The 14,905-nt window shown below is 31.2% G+C and overlaps 1 protein-coding gene across 1 annotated transcript in view; it reads right to left on the bottom strand.

Annotated features, from left to right (window-relative positions):
* Nucleotides 1–13,571, bottom strand: part of Mcm7 (minichromosome maintenance 7) — a 41,305-nt gene extending 27,734 nt beyond the window's left edge. The window contains exons 1-4 of the mRNA XM_035363928.2: nt 13,419–13,571; nt 12,908–12,987; nt 4,457–4,621; nt 1,094–1,218 (exon numbers count right to left, since the gene is read on the bottom strand). Coding sequence (XP_035219819.1) covers nt 1,094–1,218; nt 4,457–4,621; nt 12,908–12,987; nt 13,419–13,449 — 401 coding nt within the window. The 5' untranslated portion in view covers nt 13,450–13,571. The remainder of the gene's footprint in view (nt 1–1,093; nt 1,219–4,456; nt 4,622–12,907; nt 12,988–13,418) is intronic.
* Between the last annotated feature and the right edge of the window lie 1,334 nt (nt 13,572–14,905).

Here is a 14,905-nt window from a genome sequence, read left to right as displayed (position 1 = left end):
AAGAAGTTTTTCATTGTGATGACAATATTCCTCAAACATCAATCAATTAATAGATGGCAAAATCTGTAGTATGGTTCTAGAACCAGAAAATACCACTACTGATAGTGAAGAAAGTGACAGAGAGTTTACTGAAAACGAAAAAAAAATTTGATTGACAACAACACAGCAATTACAGGACTTCAAAAGTGTAACTCAACAAGAAATTATGTCCATCTACAGAATTAAAGAGAAAGTATTAGCACAAAAAACGAAGCAACTTAAATTGAAAGAAATGTTTAATAAAGTAAATAAATAAATATTAAGCATTTTTTGGTAAATTTTGATGATAAAATTTTATATTTTGATTTATGAATTTGATTATAAATGCTTCATCATTTCATAAACCACAATTTCATGTTTTTAATTTTATAACTTCTACATGTCATCTTACTAGATTTAAACTGATGATCTAATATTCGGAATCACCGAAGTCCTAACGAGTCCGGATCTCAGACTTTGTACTGTATGTGTTTAATTTCTACACTTAACTGCCAAAACTAGTTCCTTTGATTTATTCAAAATGGTTTTGCTTGCATTAGTTCAGCAGTTCAGCTTAGGTTAGGTTATTTAAATCTTACGAAGCACACAAAGCTGTCTGCCTAAGCAAAGGGATGCCTTTGTGGAGAAGTTTCTAAGGAAAGGACTCTTATATTACACAAGAGAAAACCATAAAAATCAACCCTATAACCTGCCCATTTGCATGAGGTCGAACATTTAGTATTCAGCAGCCTTAAACATCCGGACATCTGTGGGGACCTGCATTAGCTCAGATAAATTAACTTGTACTGCGTTAAATATATATATATATATATATACTGTTTATATTACGCAGTATCAATGCTTAAATTTTATAGATATGAATGCAAGTCATGGATAGTTTGGAGATCTTAATTTAAGCAAAAAGTCAATAAACAGCTTAAATACAAGATGCCAGTTACCAATAAAGAATACAACAATTCAAATTAAAGAAAATTACAGTTCTATATAAAAAAACCAGCAATCTCCTAAAACACAAAAGAATGCATTTTATGTTAAATAAAATTAAGTTGCTTACAAGCGACGTAACAATTCTGGAGGGTATTTATTATGAGGATCTCGGAACTCTCCTTCTTCGTGGAATCTGCTTTCAATTCTCAAACGTTGCATGATGTAAACATCAAGAATGTCTTTAGCAGGAACCTGAAATGTATTACAGATATGTTCAAAACATTTAAACTCAGTTGAAATCAAAATATCAGAATATTTGTAAAATGGCTGATATGTAATTTTATATCTTAATATAAGGAGTTTCAGTATTATACACATGATTAAAGTATATTCTTAATAAAAACATTCAACAGCATACAGTACAATTACATCCCATTCTATCTTTATAAAGAAATTTTTTAACATGATTCTGGAAATAAAATCCTCTTCTTTTTCTACAAGTGTTTCAACACAATCACAGTTAAAAGGAAACTTTTACCATTTTTGTTTTGTTTTTAAGTTTAATTTTTGAAAAATATTCAAGAAAAAAAAATAGTAGAATGTATATTTATAGCAAGATACCACTTAAAAATCAACTCTTGTAAAAAAGTTTTGAAATTAAAAATATACATTTTCAATATTAAAACTTCTAAAAGAGAAACAGTACTGGCATAGCTATATAATTAGGTTTTTCTTTAGTTTATTCTACAAAACTGATAAAATTTCTTTTTTTCCTATTTTAACACTTAAATCCATTAATTTAAGTATATTTCTGGAAAAAAATTCAAATTCACAATGAATGGGGAAACGTGATAAAAACTCAATTAATATGAGAATTCTCAGGAAAAAAGTGTATAAGAATAAAACTTATATAAATATGTTTTATCTGTCATATTCTGTTCAACTTTTCTATTACTGAATTAGCAACTCTTCTTTATGAAGGATGAATTATTTTATGCACTCACATGCATGTTTAAAATATATATATATATATATATATATCTGAGTGATTAGAAATCAAACTAAGATTTATTTCCATTTTAGTATAATATGTCTGAAAATACCATTTCCTACCGAGAATCAATCTTCTTTTTTTTTTATACCTATCATACACTGTAGAAACATTTTTGCAAGAAATCTCCTCATCTATTAGATTAAAACAGAACTGGACACATTTTCCAGATAGACATATTATTAATTTTGCATGATTTACAGATAAAATTTGCTAATATTTACAATTTAATTACAATTCAGAGTTGGCTGTTTAAAAAAAAAAATCGTAACCACATAATCATGCTCACAAAAAATCAAGAACATTTAGCTACCAATCTTGAAATATGAACCACCAGGTGACAGGTGATTCTTGCATATCATAAAAATGCTTCAATAGAATCAAAAATTGAGAAAGTGGTGCTTTTTTTCTTCTGTAATGACTTACTAGAAATGTCATACTAGAATTGGTTCAGCGGTTCCAGAATACCACTTATCACTGCTATTAGAGTTATGTATTCTTGGGCAGAAGAGTTGAGGTCCATGAAATGGTGTAACAAACACCTTAAAAAGTGTAAGTGGTATAGTTGTCTGAAACAATTACATGCGATAAAATAATAATAAAGATTAGGATTCTTAAAAATATTCTTAAGAAACGACATGTGAGTAATACTGCTATTATTATATATTGTGATGATTATTTTTACATTCGCACTTCCTGAGCTTGATAAAATTATAGCCGAGATCTTAGCACAAATCTAAAATCACCAAATATGGTTGAGGGCCGCTATAACAAAGTACAGTCAAATACTGAAAATCCGCCGGCCTGAAATCCGTGTTGCCTCTCAGAATATATAAACATTCAGTTTATAGGTTCTGGAAACCGCAATATTGAGTATAAAATATTGAAGAAAAAAATACTTACCGAATAATAATGAGTCAAAACGGAAATACCAAATTATTGATATAAAAAATGTTTTTTAAAAAAGATAAAATAAATAAGTTTTCCTTCCTCTAATCTGCATCGAGGAAAAAACAGACGATTCACTCGACTCTTTGTTCAAGTTCACGATTCACGTTGTTGTATTTTCTGAGCTTTCTTATTTCATTTCACGAGATTGTTTAGTGATGCCTTTTTTTTTTATCTGGATATTTTGTGGATAAATTAAGAATATTTTTAATTTCAGCCCTTTTTAATACGACAGATAAGAAACGCACTCCTGATTTTACTGCTTGCAACGTTGAAAAACGTAAACACGTTGCATTGACAGTAACACAAAAAGTGCAAATTCTGCAAAAGATGGAAGCAGGTGCTACTGCTTGATTCATAGCAGGTGCTATAGCTCGATTTATAGGAATTGCGACACGATTGTGTATGATATACGGAAAAATAAAGAAAAGCTGTTGAAATTTTACAGCTACAGTGATTCTAACACAAAACCGGAAATCTTTGCATGAGGCGAAATCGGGAAACCTTGATGCTGTGTACATATAATACAATGAATAATATAATCAATTTATATATGTAAAAATAATTTAATGCATATAATAAATTATTGCAATAATGTATATAATAATTTAATTAAATGTATCTAATACGCCTTATTCAGTTTGCACTTTTAGTCCGAATATTATGCATCTTTTCTGTTTTGAAATTCGCAAAATCCTAAAATCCGCACAACCTCTGGTCCCAAGCTTTGCGGATTTCTGGAATTCTACTGTACCACCAAATTGTTTTATATGAAATATTAAACCATTTATGCTGTACATATACTGAATGAACAGCTGATTTATCATTCGTATAGTCAAGTTCTGAAGGAAAAATGAGACCACACAGATTATAATATTAACATTTGTTATTTAGATAGATGAACATTGACAGCGTATACACAGGAGAGAAAGTGAATCATAGCATACATATACATACAGCAGAACCCAAGCAGCAAAAATGAGGTTCTGTCTATCAAAGTGCTTTTAAGCACTAGGGAAATAAAATTAACAATTAAAGTGCATGTAAGTACATAGCTAAATATTTACTAATTAAACAGACTCAAAAAATGCTTTATATAAATCTCTACAATGAATTAAAAGAGTTTAGTTTGAATAAGAATTAACAGAAAAATATGCTGGAAGTCACATGTGTAAAACTTAAATTTGCACAATAACATCTTAGTCTTAAAATAAATTTAAAAAAAAAAAAAAAAAAAAAAAAAAAACTGATAAAAAATGTTTAGAATTTTATTCTCCCCCTTTTTGAAACTTAACGATCAATAATTCTGCTAGATCTCTGTTTGAATGAGAGGATCTAATTCAAATAAATTAATCAGTATTAATTAAATTAAAAGTCAGGAGATCTGAAAAATTATTAGCAGACCAGGATATGTAATGGAAAATCAGAAATCTATTTAATGCAGAGGATCAACAGCTCTATAATGATCTTAACAGAGAGAAATAACTTTACCTGATGAGTTTTATAATCAGGTAGCATTTCTTGAATAACATTAGCAAATAATGTAGAATATCGACGAGCATTTTCTTCTATGGCTTCACATAGATCTTCAAACATTTCTGCTACATCATCCAGTTCTATTGTTATAGCAACTTGTTCACGATGAGCTATTTGTACCTGTAGAACAATTTTTATAGCTCAGAACTAAACAAAATAATGTATTTTACATCACAGAAGGATATAGAAATAAGTTTCTATGAGTTCTAAAATGAACTAATTTATATATAAAAACCGAATTACAAGAAATATCAGATTAATTCAGATTATGATGCCGCCAGATATTAAAAAAACTTAAATAATTGTCTTTCTCCCTTAAAGCCAAATAAGCATTTACCATTATGAAGCTACAAGAAATTCTATCATTAAAGGTATATCAGTATTTTCTGATTATCCACACCCCTGAAAAGTCCTGAACTTATTGCCAATCATGAATAGCATTTACAAATTCATTGACAGCTTATTTTTCGCCAAGGTGATGAACAAAAGGCAACAGCCATTTTCAAAATGGTGACCCACTAAAAATTCCATGTAACAGCAATCAGTCAATCAAATTAAAAAAGCAAGAAACATCAGTAATATTTTTTTTCCACTGTTGTTTACACATGTACAGATAGAGGACAAAATGAACACCTGTGAAAAAGTATGCCATATTTCACACCTTCAGTACAGCCATGCCACCTGCAACAGAAGTCTGCCACCTAGTGAGCGTGAAGAGGCAGGTTTCATACCTTCCTCTTCATGCTCACTAAGTCTCTCAACAGCAGTCACATGCATTGCATGCTTCGATTGAACTGTCTGTGAGAAGTTGAAATGTCAGACTTGTTAGAGTTCCAAAGAGGAATGATAGTTGGAGCGTGGAATATCAATTAAGTAAATAGAAAACCTTGTGGGGTGTGCAAGGGGTATGGTTTCAGCCGTTATGACAGCGTACACAAAAAGAGTATAAGATGACGTATCAAAGCACAACAGTAGCCGAAAGTCAAAGCTGGCTAATAGGGATACACGGGTCTTGAAGCGCATAGTAGCCCAAAAGCACAAGCAGTCGTTATCCGAGATAACATCCGAAATGAACAGTAGTCTCCAGAACCCCGTTTTAACAAAAAATGTCAAACGAGAACTTCATGTTGCAAACATTTATGACAGAGTGGCAATTCGTAAACACTAGGTGACAGCAATTAATGCTTTCAAGCGATGCCCAGGTGCAGAGATCACAAAGGCTGGCCCCCACAACAGTGAAACATTTAATAAGGTCAGATGAATCATCATTCACCCTATTTCAGATGACCAGATGCATTTATGTCTGGAGAATACCCAAAGAAGCGTTTCATCCTGACTGTCTCTTGCCGAATGTGAAGCATAGGAGTGGCGCCATTATGGTATGGGGTGCGCTATCTTGGTGCAGTCTTGATCCACTTGCTATTTTGCATGGGAGGATCACATCCAATCACTATCTAAGCATTCTATGGGATCATGTCCATCCTTTTGTTCAGACTGTATTCCCTGGGGAGCGACCGCTTTTTCAAGATGACAACGTCCCTATCCACACTGCTAGGTGTATTCAAGAATGGTCCAAAGAGCATGACGATGCGATTGAACATCTCACTTGGCCCCCTCAGTCTCTAGACTTGAATATTATTGAACATTTATGGGCATATTTGGAGTCCAAACTTGGTTCCCAATTTTCACCATCATCCGGACTTTCGAAATTAGAGACCGCTCTGCAGGAGAAATGGCTTAATAGTCCTTTAATATTGTCCATGACCTTTATGCATCTATCCCACGTTGCATTCAATCTGTACTTCAGTCAAAGGGTGGTCGAACCCCCTATTAATAAATATTTTCCATTATTTCACAGGTGTTCATATTATTTTGTCCTCTATCTGTACATAGTAATGTATTTTCATGGAAAAAATATTAGAAAACTGCATACACTCGGCACTACACAGTGACTAAAAGATTACCACATTACAATGACAATATAAATTGAAAAAATATTACAACTGATATTCAAGATTGACATGTTACTTTAGGCTTTGGAATAAAAAAAAAATTACACATAAAAAATAGGGTTGGCATTTATTAAAAGCTTAATAGAAAGATACTGATTGTAATTAGATTTAATATTTTACCTGTACAGAAAAACAAAACTGGCATAATATCAACATATTTGCATGATGGTGACACCCAATGCAATTTCTGCAGATATTGAACTATTATGTCCGATGCCTGCATAAACTCTAAAAATTTTGATGTCCCTAAATTCTGCTGCCCTCCAACTCCCTTAAATTTTAAAAACTTTGCGGTACTACTCTCATATACGCAATCAGATATATGCAATCAGATCGTTGCCAAATGTGGCAACATGTGTTCTGCGTTGTTTTTTGGTTTGACTGTGTGTTCTGCAATGGTTTTTGATGCGATGTTGTTTGTATGGCAACCCTTTTGACGTTGAAACTTTATTTTTGCTGGTTGGTTGGTTTGGTGGGCATTTTGAAATGGCTTATGTTGCAATGAAAGACGTGGTAGCAAAATTTTAGTTGCGTATTTTGGATTGTGTGCAAGATAAATCCAATATTAATGGCCACAATTTTATTCACGAATGTATGCTGGACTTTGTATTCCCTGTGTCTCAGAAGATAGTGGGGAAGGATAAAGTGGTGGAAATTGACGAGTTTTGCTGATGTTTGAAATTGATATTTTTGCTGCTTGAAGAAGCATTCACAACGGTAAATGCATTTTATTTTGTAGAATGTTATGTTCATTGTTTTTTTGCTATGAATTTCTGTCGTTATTGTTGTTTTTTGAATTGTTTGTAATTTATATTAGTTTATTTTGTTGATTTGTGCACAATGCCTAGATTGTGCAATTTGTTGATTTTTTTAAGCTAAAACAGAATGCTGTGTACATGGCATTGTTTGAAATTTATTGTTGTTATGTTAGTTTATTTTAGCGATGTATGCAAGATTCCTACGCTGCACATATTGTGCAATTCTCTGATGTTTTTTAAGTCAAAACAAATCGCTGTGTACATGGATTCTTGTCAAATATTTTTGTTTAGGAACTTTATGTTTCTGCTATCTAAATTTTTTTTGTTTTTGTTTCGAATTTTTGGCGCAAATTGTGTGTTAAAAACTTAGTTTTTTGCACGTGCGAAAACAGTGTTTTTGCAGACATTTTAGGCTTAAAGTTCGAAATGTAGACAAAAAATTTAGAGAGTAATATGGCACCATGGAGTTTGTTGCCAAACATTTTTGGTGAAAAATTTGTCGCCAACCGAGGGAGTGTATAAGAGTAGTTCCAACTTTGCTCTCAGTATCTTTCAAAGTTCTAAAAATTTTGCTGCCTGGTGCAGCCACATTACTTGCACCAGCTGTGCCAAGGGCCTCACATATTTGTCTAGTCTGTTTTTAGAAAAGAAGCACAAGATCAAACTTGAACAATGATTTGTAGATAATAAAAGGAATAGCAATCCTATATATCATACCACAGCTGTCAACTTTGAAATCTGAAAAACCACGAGAAACTGGTATATCTATAATAATGCACTAAACTGTATTATCTTGCCTAATTATATAGTTTAAAGAAGAAAATGGCATGTAACAAAAATATTTATTGGTTAATCTTTAGATTATGGTAACTTGGCGATTTTTTGGCGACCAACCCTGCTACAGCAACCTGCTAGTTTTTGTTTGGACACCATTTTGTTTTCACGAAGTAAATGCATTTTTTTTTTTTTTTTTAACTCAACATTTTTTTCGGTTGATCTTTACATTATGGTAACTTGGCGATTTTTTGGCGAAAATTTGGCAACCAACTCTCCTGCAGCAACCCTCTATTCTTTTTTCCCCGCCGCCATTTTGTCTTCACGAAGTAAAGACATGTTTTTTTTCTTCTTATCTACTGAACACTTCTTCCAACAATCTACTAGCCGAATTACACTTATGCTAGAAATTTTATCAAACAAAACTGCTTAATAATGACAAATATTCACTGCAAAATTGGGAAAAAGTGCACAATACCATACTCCTTACGCGTTTTTCAAAATAACACATACACATAAACCATGTACACGCCGACTTATTTTTAACACATAAACCATGTACACGCCGACTTATTTTTACTTAAGAAAACATCCCAGAATTGCACAAAAATTGCATTGCGCACACTCTTCACTATATCCATGTACACTGCTTTTTTCTCATAAATTAGAAAAATTTCAAAAAAATACATGACAATTTTCTCAATCTTTAAACCCGGTAAAAAGAACATATATGAAATTACCTGATCGCGGAAAAGTATTTACCCTTTACAAATATGAACATTTCCACATATAAAATAAATAAAATATCCAAAAACTTTTACCTCTAAATCATCTATTACATTACACACGTCACCAACGAATTCATACCGCAAGCATTACAAATACTTAGTATCAAATATTTAAATTATTTCCATGCACGTTTATTTCAACTTAAACGTATACCAAATTCCTACAAACATAAAATTCACAAAATAACTATCATTTAATTAAAATATCACTAAACCATGTACACGTCGACTTATTTTTACTTAAAAAAACATCCCAGAATTGCACAAAAATGGCATTGCGCACACTCTTCACTATATCCATGTACACTGCTTTTTTCTCATAAATTAGAAAAATTTCACGAAAATACATGACAATTTACTCAATCTTTAAACCCGGTAAAAAGAACATATATGAAATTACCTGATCGCGGAAAAGTATTTACCCTTTACAAATATGAACATTTCCACATATAAAATAAATAAAATATCCAAAAACTTTTACCTCTAAATCATCTATTACATTACACACGTCACCAACGAATTCATACCGCAAGCATTACAAATACTTAGTATCAAATATTTAAATTATTTCCATGCACGTTTATTTCAACTTAAACGTATACCAAATTCCTACAAACATAAAATTCACAAAATAACTATCATTTCATTAAAATATAATTAAATTCAAAACCACTATTTAAAATATAAATGAGCACATACATTAAATTAATAAAAATTACCTTACAATCCTAATTACTTTAAACTAAATCATTGCTAATAACAATTTTCCCAATAATACCAAATTCCTTTCCACCTTACATTTAGAACAATGCATAAAAATAATATCCTCAAATAATTAAAAATTCTAACTTACCTAATCTTCTTCAGAATCTTGATTACGTGGCGGATACACTTTTCTAATTCATTCAATAAAATTATTGAAAGATTTTTTCTGCAAATTTTTCCTCCATACTTCCTCCGCTAAATAAAAAGCAAACTTCTCTTTATCACAATGCCTAAATACCCATTTCGAATTAACTTTAGTTAGGGCCATGGGATCCAAAAATTAAACAATACTGTTTCACACAACACAGTATAAAGCTAAATACAAAATTTCCACATTTTTTCCTGATTTACCCCTTTTTCCGATTAAAGAACCGTAATTCGTCCATTAATATCACATGACATATCCCATGATCTCTCATTTCCCTCACGCAAAATAATGCGTAATCGGAACTGAGTACTGCTCACATTATTACCAAAGTCCCAGGTAGTAACCTTTATCGCCTCCAAAATGTCGCCAAACTACCAGTTACCATATTGTAAAGATCAACCTTTTTTCCCAACAATCTGCTAGCCGAGTTACGCTTATGCTAGAACTTTTATGGAACAAAAATGCTTAATCATGACAAAGATTAGGTGCGAAATTGGGAGAAAGTGCAGAATCGCAAACTGCTTGCCACGTTTTTAAGAACTGCACATACACGGTATCCATGAACACGTCGACCTATTTTCAGTTAAAAAAACATCCCAGAATTGCACAAAAATGGCATTGCGCACACTCTTGACTTTATCCATGTACACACATGTAGTCCTAGCTAATAACCTTTATCGCCTTACCAAAATGTCGCCTAACTACCTGTTACCATATTCCAAAGATTAGCAGATTTATTTTGCTTGACCTATAAAGAAAAAGCAATCTGAAGTTACATTGTCAACTTGAGTCATCTATTTAGTTGACCTGATTGTGGCAAAGCACTTCACAAATATATACCAATAAAGGGATAGTATCAGGAGCTCTTTTAAAAGGAAACAGGCTGTATTCATATGGGAAAAAAACACAAATTTCTAATGCAGCCAATCTATTCACTAAGATTCAAACCTGGATTAAATAACCAAAGCTCAGCAATCTTATCTACTCAATTACTGATGAATCCTTAGATATCAGCAGTATTAATGTAAGATTTTGTTAATCAGAAATATATATATATATAAACTACTTTGTAGAAAGCTGAGCTCTGAAACAATGTGTTTAAAAGTTAGATAGAAACAGCAAGAAATCCCAGATTTTAAAAGCATTCATTTGCTTTACTTCTTGGTAAATGATAAAATCATTGTATAATAGGAAGATGAAACACTCTTGTATAAAATTAATAAAATAAATTAACAAAAGTATTCAAATTGTAAAACAGCATAAATGAAGGCTGATCTTTGGAATATGGTAACTGGTAGTTTGGCGACATTTTGGAGGCGATAAAGATTACTACCTAGGACTTTGGTAATAATGTGAGAAGTACTCAGTTCCGATTACGCATTATTTTGTGTGAGGGAAATGAGAGATCATGAGATATGTCATGTGACATTAATGGACGAATTACAGTTCTTTAATCGGAAAAGGGGGGAAATCTGGAAATTTTGTATTTAGCTTTATTTTGTGTTGTGTGAAACAGTGTTGGTTAATTTTTGGATCTCATGGCCCTAACTAAAGTGAATTCGAAATGGGTATTTAGTGGGATTGAAAGGGGTAGTAATAAGTGTTTTTTTAAGGTTGTGCAAGATAGAAGATGTTTTATTAAGTTATTTATTTTACCTGGTACCTTGCTGTGAACTATAAGTATGATTTTAAAGATCCTGAAACAGGCGCACATGCGCTTGCTTTTTAATTAGCGAGGAAATAAGAAAAGTTTATCGGCCACGTAATCAAGATTCTGAAGAAGATTAGGTAAGTTAGTATTTTTAATTATTTGAGGATATTATTTTTATGCATTGTTCTAAATGTAAGGAGTAAATAAAGTAATGTGGTACTATTATTGGAAAATTGTTATAGCAATGATTTAATTTAAAGTAATTAGGATTGTAAGCTAATTTTTATTAATTTAATGTATGTGCTTATTTATATTTTAATTAAATGATAGTTATTTTGTGAATTTTATGTTTGTAGGAATTTGGTATACGTTTCAGTGGAAGTAAACGTGCATGGAAATAATTTAAATATTTGACACTAAGTATTTGTAACCATTTGTAATGTTTGCGGTATGAATTCGTTGGTGACGTTTATAATATAATAGATAATTTAGAGGTTAAAGTTTTTGGATATTTTATTTATTTTATACGTGGAAAATTCATCCTTGGAAAGGGTATATACTTTTTCGCAATCAGGTAATTTCATGTATGTGCTTTTTACTGAGTTTAAAGATTCACAGAATTTTTTTGCATTTTCGTGCAAATTTTTGTAATTTATGAGAAAATAGCAGTGTAGATGGATAAAGTTAAGAGTGTGTGCAATGCCATTTTTGTGCAATTCTGGGATGTTTTTTTAAGTAAAAATAAGTCGACGTGTAAATGGTTTATGTGTATGTGCTATTCTGAAAAACACGCAAGGAGTTTGCGATTGTGCACTTTTTCCCAGTTTTGCAGTTAATATTTGTCATGATTAAGCAGTTTTGTTACATAAAATTTCTAGCATAAGTGTAATTCGGCTAGTAGATTGTTGGAAAAAGTGTTCAGTAAATAAAAAGAAATGAAACATGTGAAGATAAAATGGCGGCGAAAAAATAGAGGGTTGCTGTAGCAGAGTTGGTCACGAAATTTTCGCCAAAAAATCGCCAAGTTACCATAATCCAAAGATCAACTTAAATGAGTTTTCCTTTCAAATACACAACTTTACAATTCATACAAAAAATTAACAACAATTACTTGATAAGTTTTATCTGCTGAAATTATTTTTAAAAAATGAAAATTCTTCTTAAAATTAGGAAATGAGTGTTAGCCAACTATTAAATGATATAAATATCCACAAATTCTACATATATATACTGTAAACTTAATTTCAGTAAATAATAATAAATAATAAACCAATAAAACTTAATTTCAATAAAAATAGAATAATAAATTTCAATAGAAAGCTCCAGTCCACCTCATATAACATTTTAATTAAACACATAATGACGGTAAAAATTATTTTAAATAATTTTTATAAGCATATGATTACTCGGTTAAAAGACTAAAGTTAGTAATTTAACTAATAAAATGTTCACTAGCAAAAAAAATATTAAATATCAAAACATCAATGCGAATTTTTTTTAATAAACCTACCAACTGTAACCCATATTTTAAAGATTTTTCTCCTTTCTTGTCTTCTGTAACAAAGCTGGACAGGAACGTCTTGATTTTCTCTTTAAAACAGAAAGACAAATATACATTTACAGAAATAACATATCGATACACTCACATAAACTTAAAATAAAAAATGAATGAAAAATCAAGGAATAAATAAACGACAAAGTATCATTTCTGTCAAAAAGAACTATGTGCAAATGTGTTTAAGGAGATTTTTGCTTGCATATCAATGAATTACATACATCAGCATATCATATCACTGTTTACAAATGATTTCGAAAGTTAGCTCCATCAATCACAGGATAATTATTAACAAAATAAAACACTATTAAAATACAACAGTAAATTATATGTGAATTAATTAAGACCTAAAATGTCTATATAATCAGAATTTCAACTACAAATGCTAATTTCTATCTGAAATTTAAATTGCCTACAGAAGAAACAAAAGCTAAAAAAGAAGCATTTTTCAAGTTTATAGTTATACCTTTATCTTCTGAATAATCTCTGGATGGCATTTTATCCTATATTTAGATGAATACAATATATTTTTTTAAATACAACATTTAACCGGAGCAACGACACACCAAAAAGCCGCGAATGATTTTGGCGGGAACAGAATACGATTACGATTAAAATTGGAATGACAGGACGAAACGGTGTCTGTCCGTCCGAAGTCGAATCAGGCAAGTCACAGTGCGTAGAGACACTATTTGTAATATTTGCGATTTTCGATAAAGTAGTACAGAAATGTTTGTTTAAATTTGTGTTCACTTGTAATGGACATTAGACGAAAGGAAAAAAATCTGGGACTTGTTTGTATTATTTTCCATTTTTACTGTCCGATACTGTATCAAATCTACGATAATGTGTAAAAGATATGCCAAAACTATTAGTTGCTATTATAGCTTATCCAACGAAGACTTCATCTGTGGCCAATATATGGCGTCACCCCTGATCAACTTCTTCACTACTGAAGACTTTGCACTTTTATTACAAGTGCACAGGACTTTTCCAGTTTATGGAATTTAACGAATTTTTACAGGTGCTTAGGAGATTGATAAACATATAGTGGTAAAGGCCCCCGGGTCGAACACCACTTAACGAATGATGATCTCCGATTGTATGGACATCCTGTCACGGGTAAAAGCTTTTGTTTTGTTTTTTTCCTTGAATAAATTGTGTCATTCTTGATATATATCTAGAACTTAATAGAAAATCAGGAATTATATATTTTTATAAAAAATTATTCATACTTTAATTTCCTTAGAATTCATCATTTTATACAGATGCAATGTTTAAAAAATAATCAGAGTTTCTCAAAATTCTAATCAGCTAATCTTAATACTGTGAATATTTTTTCAAGGAAAGGCTTTTGCTTTTAAACAATAGATGGCAAAATTTTGTCAATTTTGTCTGCCTTTTCAAAGGGAACAACTGCTGGCAATACGATCAAAGTATCTAATTTCTAACGTAAAAACTATTCTTCAAATATTATTTGTTTTTTCTGTAAAATTTTAGCATTGTACTATACACTTTAGGGATGTCTAAAGATGTTTTGCTGAGATGCAGTTTTTTACCAAAAACCCAAATTTGGAATGTGGGAGCAATGCTGGAATTGGAAGTTGGAATTCTGTGAATATTAAATAAAATATTAAATTATATAGAAATGCATTAATTAATCTAACATTATAATATACAGGGTGATTCTAAATTGCTTTGCTTTTACACATTAAGAGGGGTGATAGTATCCATCCAGAAGAGCAATAATTACCGTAGAACATAGGGTCGCATTCCATTCTGAGATGTAGAAAAGAGAAAAGTAGAAACACATCAAGGAAGGACAATGTGACTATCTATCTCCTAAGACTATCAAGAATTAACCGTATGCAAATTTTTACTGAGAAGAAGCAGCATTTTGCTCTTAGTTGGTACCGGAGGAAGCCAAACGGTGTCCTTGGAAAAGACACATCA

Source organism: Stegodyphus dumicola, chromosome 2, assembly GCF_044657685.1.
Source record: "Stegodyphus dumicola isolate Sdum_Otavi_A_Nest chromosome 2, ASM4465768v1".
Lineage (NCBI taxonomy): Eukaryota > Metazoa > Arthropoda > Arachnida > Araneae > Eresidae > Stegodyphus > Stegodyphus dumicola.
The sequence above is the reverse complement of the archived record's forward strand: the minus strand, read 5'-3'. Positions and strand labels throughout refer to the sequence as shown.